General features: G+C 32.7%; 1 protein-coding gene across 12 annotated transcripts in view; it reads left to right on the top strand.

Moving 5' to 3' along the window:
* The first annotated feature begins 782 nt into the window (after positions 1-782).
* The window catches only part of LOC106052206 (neurobeachin-like), a 287,257-nt gene continuing 281,023 nt past the window's right edge, over positions 783-7,016 (top strand). For 7 of the 12 annotated variants that reach the window (XM_056037473.1, XM_056037470.1, XM_056037474.1 and 4 more), the window contains exon 1: positions 784-1,303. In XM_056037473.1, coding sequence (XP_055893448.1) covers positions 1,142-1,303 — 162 coding nt within the window. In that variant the 5' untranslated portion in view covers positions 784-1,141. Of the gene's footprint in view, positions 1,304-7,016 lie in introns of all 12 variants that reach the window. The other 5 variants (XM_056037466.1, XM_056037464.1, XM_056037462.1 and 2 more) reach the window with 2 other exon arrangements.

Below are 7,016 nucleotides of genomic sequence, written 5' to 3'. Positions count from 1 at the left end.
ATCTTGTTGCAAACGTCTCTTTAAAAAAAAAAGAAAAACAGTATGGAAGGATATAGCCTACACTACTGCTTAGAAAATGAAACGATGAACGTCACCCAATTTCTTTTTTTTTTAAACGTTAATAATACATGCGTTTTATTTATTTTTTGTTTATTATAAAAGGATTAACGAAAACAATGCTAATAGCCAACTGATTTGTTTTGTTCAAAAAGCAACATTTGAACCACCTTGCCAGAACGTCGCACCCTCTGCCAGCCACGCAGTTTGAGAAACGCTGTACAACCGGTAAGCCTACTTGACTTCGCGATATGTAAAAAAAAATCTTAAATTAATTTTGTTAGCTACACATTATTTTCTCCGCTTTTCCTCTGGGCCACATGTTGCAAATCCATTTCTACGTACGCCTACGTTCTCTATTCCTGGATTTAATCTTTTGAATTTAAACCACAACCTTTAACGTAAAATTTGGATTTTAAATCTACATTAGTGATATGAGAATTTGAAACACTCATATAGATCTACATTTTTAGTAAAAGTTACTTGATCTGCAAATTGCTTTCGAATCTGTGAATGGGCATTCAAAAAAAGAAAACTGTTCACGCCATCCACTTACGTAGATTATATTACTTGTCGTAAACAAGTATTGACAACATTCAGATCTCGAGAATATATTATAAATCTTATTTTTAAAAAAGGGTTAATACCAGACATTATGACGGGCCAAGTTCTGTTTCGTACATTGGATGAACTTTTATTGATTAATCACAAGCAAACAGGTCTTATACTAGAGTTAGAGCTAGACTCTATAAGGGTTTAGTGTAGTAACTCTATATCTACATCTAATCTAGTTAAACAAAACCGATATTTGATAATTAAAAAAAGCTTAGCACTTCAGAAAACTAGAAAAACATTCAAATTATTATTGCATTTGTATTAAAAGTTCGATATCAATTTTTAACAATAATCTTCCAATCAATTATTCGTTTTGTTTTGTGCCCCAAAAACACGGAAGTCATAGCGCAGTTACGTTTGTCGGCGTATAGCAAAGCCAATGAAAGCTTGCAAAACCGACTGTTGCTAATGTGTCAAGTTATTCTATTTGGCTTACACAGCAATCAGTGATAGTGTTTTATATTCCAAAATGTCTTCAACTCCCAATGGAGAGGGAGTCGAGGATGTAAAAACCGTGGAAGGGATTCTAAAGTTAAAAGGCAATGACGAGCTAAAATTTGGATTACTTATCGGCTTGATAGAGCTACAACAAGCATCAAATAAGGATGTTGTTGACACAGTGCTTTACCTGGTATGTTCATTTGTTGATTAAATGTTGTCACCATTATATATAATCATGATAATATTGTAAGTGTAGACTGTTAGATTAAATTGCGAGTCTTCTCATTAGTAGCTTATTAATATTATTATGATCTTTTCATTAAATTTAAATAGTTTTATAGATATCTATAATCTATATTGTCAAATATTGACTATATTATATTATATTTTGCTAGCTAGACTTTCATTTTTTGCTTGTTAAGTAATTACAATATATATATATATATATTTTATATATATATATATGTATATATATATTAAATAATATTACATTTATTAGAATTAGATCTAGAGCGAGAGAGCTCTAAACTAGTCTAAACTCTAATCCTCTATCTTCTGGATGTATCACAGATCAGCCAGGAAAACCGACGACTTTGCAGAGTTTAAGTCACTTAAGTTTAAGGAATTTCTTCTCTTTTGAAGTAATATCTGTAATCTATAAGATAAGATGACCAGTAATATTAAGTAAAGAAAATAGACAAAAGGCCTGGTCCTGATAATACACATTTTTAAAGGGCTTTATCTTAGGATTAGATTCTAGATCAAGTGTTCTTAGATATACGGATGTAAACATGGAGTTCTTCCCCTTAGATAAGCTTTTTTTTTTAAAGCACATATTTTTTTATGTACTGGTCTACGAATGCCCATAGCCATGTCTATTTTCTTGGACAAATTCTTATATTATAATTTATTAATGCTCCATCTTTTGTAGTGCTGTTAGAGCATGGCATAGGTTGCCTGAATAATCCAGGAAAACAAAATGACTTAACTGAGTTTTAATTACTGAGCAACATGCATGAATTGGTTGACACATGAAATTCATAGGAAGTAATTATCTTCTCTTTTGAATATATAAGATTTATATAAGAAAAATTGTAGTTCGAAAGGTGGCATTGATCTAAATAAAGTAGATCTCATAATTTGCACATCCAATGTCTTTCTCAGTACTTAACAACATTAACTTAACTTAACCTTCTCCCCTTCCCCCCCAGCTATTTATTAAATATAGCTTCAGATGTAATTAAAAATATGAATCTAAAATGAAATATTCTTTGACTTCTTACACAATTGAAACATGTATATTACTAAGATTTTAGCTCTGGAGTACTTGGCCTACTTAAGTGTAGACCTAAGACTACAAGACTAGAATAGGTGTGATGCATGAGTGGAGAGTATTTTGTTTTCCTTATGTTTACATCCCAATCACCACACTGTGTTATCTCTGTTTACCAGATTTATTAAGGAAAGTTTTCTGAGTTTTTCATTCTAATATTTCAGCATAAATTTAATAAATTTCACTGAATATGTATTTTATATTATAACAATGTTGTATTTTCAATATTTGTCATTAGTACCCTGTTCTATACAGCAATTTCAGTTTTGTGGGTCAATTAATGATTCATTCAGTTTTAAATAAGGTTAAAGTGTAAAGAAATGTATATAAAATGTTTATAAAAGGCATTTGTTGGAAATAATAAAACAGAAGCAGGCTCAGAAATTTCTTAACACTTCACTGCCTGATGGACTTATTTTCTCCATAAAAACTATTTTAGTTATGAAAATGAAAACTTGTTTACCTTTTTGGTTGTCTCCTTGTCAAATTTGTTTACGCTCATATTGGTGACACTACTGAAACTATTGTATCTTGTGAACAGACAGTATTATAATCAGTTAATTTTGTATGTTATAGGGTTACAAATATTGTACAGGCATATACACACCTATTGTTCTTAGTAAAATGTAAGAGTTGATTTATTGCAAAAACATAACTAACTCTTTCAATTTTTTTTATACTGTCTAAATGCTATCACTACAGATATATAGCCTTTTTGTTTGCTAAGTCAATATCTTTAATGTGAAATTTGTCAGGATCGATTTAAAAGCTTTTAAAGAAAAAAAAATTCATTTGATTAGTCTGCCATTGCATGTAAAAAAAATAACCTATTTTCATTGTGAGATTTATTTTTTAAAAATATATGTTAAATTAATTTCTAATAATACATAAAAAAGCTAAATTAGTTTCTAATCCAATAAAAATGGTTACCTCTTCATCATCTATAGATATGGATCTAATGTCAAAATTGTTTTGTGTGTTAATGTAAATCAGTAAGATGGGTATCACTATACATTGTTTGTAATTCTCTTGACCAGTGTTGCATATTTCTTCTTTGGATGTTGCTCAGTGCTGTGCTAGCTTGTAGAACTGATGCCTTGTGCAACTGAGTATCCTTCTATCACACCTTGACTTTTAATGATTAGTAATCAGCAGCTAGAACATAATTATTTATTGTTCTTATCCCTTAATATATTTCCACTACTTTCACCACACCTTGGCCTTTAGTGACATGCAGTAGGCACAGGATAATATTGACATCCTCTATATCAAGTAGAAGCAATAGAACATACTTAGCTTTACAATAAATCTCTAGTAGTTTACAACTATTTGACATATTTATTAGATGTCCTCATAAGAATGTAGATGGTAGGGTGAACACTATAAACATTATAAGAACATGTCAAAAATATCAACTAGCATTATAAATAAAATAAATTTATATATATTGGATGAAAGGATTGCTTAAAGTCAAAGCCTTACAATAACTGCACCATTAAACAATGACTGAGAAAAAAATATTTAATTGTGGCTATAGTGACCAGGGATGATATGACCGGACACCCTAAGTATATAGTGTATGATTGTCAATTTAAATCTGCACATTCAAGATAGCTACTATCTGTGAGCAGTGACAAGATTCCCTTTGAAGAGTGGGGTTCAAGTTATGGTGAAGATATATTTTGTGCATTTATACCATCCTTTTAATTTAAAAAGTGTAAATGTCTACATCGACTGCCTCACAGCAAAAGAAACTTCCAGGAACTAAATGTTATGGGTGGTGGTGTTTTTTTTTTTAAATCTTAATTTTATACTCTCTTAAATGAGAGACTTAAGCGTGTCAGTCACTTTGATTGCCTATGATCTAAACATTCATTCATTAGTAATCTTTTTATTTTTCTGTATCATATTTTAAAAATCCGAAATATCTAAAAATAATTATAAATCACTTTCGTTAAAAAAAAATTAATTAAGTTTAGTTTTGTCAGTGATTAAAATTATGCTGTATGATTTCATTGCAAAGAATACCTGTACATATGAATATATAATAATATGTATTATTCCTTGAAGTAAATGTCCAAATAATAAATTAATCTAATTTTATGGTCTGGTCAACTGTCCACTTTCACCCCCCCCCCCTTTAGCCCTAATTGTTAAGAGTGTCATTACTAGTAAGTAAAGGTTGGCATCTGATTCCAGGTCATACATACATAGCATTGGTGGTAGGTAATTCCATTCAAACTAAAATGATAACATTTGCATATTTTAAAGATTTGTCAATTCATTATTTATTTTTGTGACAAATAATCAATTATCAAGAAAATAAAGTTTTGTCAATGTTATGATTGCACTTTCTTTCACCTTCTTCCAACAGGTCTAAGTGTTAGAGCTAAATAATGAATCTTAAGTCTGTTGTTGATTGATTTTATTGAACTAATACCATCCATACTTTATTTTTAGATACTTTTGAAGAAATATTTAAAAAGTATAAGGAGTGATTGTTTTTTTCCTCTTCAAAGAACTATTGTTACTTTAGTTATTATTTTCCATAAGACAAGCTTGTATATTCTAATAACCAGATATGCCATGATTGCCTTCTGGACTGTCGTTCCGTTGTTCCGATGGACCAGGGTTCGCTGCCGTCCACTGCCGTCCTGCGGGAGGTTTGGACTAGGAAGTCGATTATCTTCAACTCTGAAGGAACATGTCAACATTTTGACAAACATTTCTAGAACTTATATGACAGGGTTGAAAACGGAATGTTATATAAAACAAACTGAATTAGACATAAGATCAAAACCAATTTCGTTTCCAATTTCTAAATGTTTGAGGAACAAACCCAATCCAAACACTATAGCCTTTGTTGCGTCCACAAGCTCTAGCCAACCCCTTCTACTCTCCTCGTGCGATCATGTGACGTTTTTTCTTGTTGCTGAGACATGCTTCATTTCTTTGACTTCAAGCATGAGGTGTCACCTCGTCCAAACGTGAAAAACACTTCAGTGTCGCATCTTTTCACTTTCAATCGTTAGTCCTTCCATATTTCTCCAGTAAAATAGGTTTCCAGGGGCGTGGTGTACGAATAGATTTCCAGGGGCGTGGTATACGAATAGATTTCCAGGGGCGTGGTGTACGAAGTATTGGCAAGTAGGCCTACTAACTAGTCTAACGTACATATTAAACCTTGTGACAAACAAACTCATCAACAACTAATAGTATGTATCTATTCTGTACCTCTTTAAAGTACAATAACAGCAGCACATTTTGCTCAGACTATATTTCCACATTTCTAGCACATTTGAAATTTATTATGCAGTAGTCCTATCCTACTTTGTCCGGTCGCGGCGTACAGCTTCAAAGATTTGATACAAATGCTTGTGTCCATTTCCGTATCAATAATGAAAGGCTTGAGAACGTGCCCCGACTTGATTCCTGTAATTTAGAAATAGTCTCATCAAATGAAGTTGCTGTGTACATTTATTTTTGTCTTTCTTTTGACATAGTGCATTTAGTTTGTCTTCCAACTAAAAGCATTGCTATTTTGTTCTTGCTGTCAATGCTTAATTTGCATTGTCATCATTGATTGAAGCTCGGTGACGCAATGACACCATTCCACGTGCATGATGCAGAGATCACGTGACTAGCTCGGTGTATGCGGTGCTCTGGCACTGAAATGACAACATGATTGTGTTAGTCCCGAAGCAAACGAAGCGAGTGAACACAGTGTTTCAGAGACGAAGCTGACGGAAGTTTAATAATGTACCATGCTCGTATGACTGAGTTTTTTTTTAACGAGATGTTGTGTTGAGATAAACCCAGATGTAAAAAAAAGCAAACGTTTGGTAGCGAAGTTTGAGTATCATTTCATTGGGCAAGTTGGACCAGAACATGAGCCTCTAGCACACATTTGTTAGACATTTTTGACTTGAACAGAAGAAAAGAAATGCAAACTTATGTAGATCTACATTTTCTCCACAGAAAAGAATGTAAAATCTCTAAAGTTTTATTTGAGCGGAATGATGTTACTTCGTTTTAAATTCTTCATTGAAAGCTGTGATACAGTTTACATCATGTAAATAAATAATTCACCCTGATTTTTGTTTTCTATTTGTATTTATTCACAGGAGTAGAAACTATTTTTCTATCATCTAAATGAGATTTAAAGTTAACAAAAAAAAATGGGGGTCGACTGGAAGGGGGGGATGCCATCATCGTATTCTGGTGTTTCGTGTGTCTAAGCGAAACCATTCGAAGGCCCCAATACTGACCTGCGACGTTGCAACCTGTGGGCAGTGGAGACCAATATATCGTCACAAGTCTGTACGACGTGACAACGAGCTATTGATCTCCAGTGCCTGCGACGTTGCAGATAAGTATTCAGGCCTTCTATTACGCTAGGTCTCGGTCTAAGCCGCTTGTTATATTACGGAGGGTCAACAGGCTAGCTAAGTTATTTTTTTTTTTAAAGCAGGAAAACAAAATGGGATAACACTTCAATGTTTGTGTGTAGGCTGTCAAGACGAAACCGAGATGTACCACATTTGAATCTCTGCTTTCTATTGGATCAAAG

This window comes from Biomphalaria glabrata, chromosome 8 (assembly GCF_947242115.1).
Source record: "Biomphalaria glabrata chromosome 8, xgBioGlab47.1, whole genome shotgun sequence".
NCBI lineage: Eukaryota > Metazoa > Mollusca > Gastropoda > Planorbidae > Biomphalaria > Biomphalaria glabrata.
The sequence above is the reverse complement of the archived record's forward strand: the minus strand, read 5'-3'. Positions and strand labels throughout refer to the sequence as shown.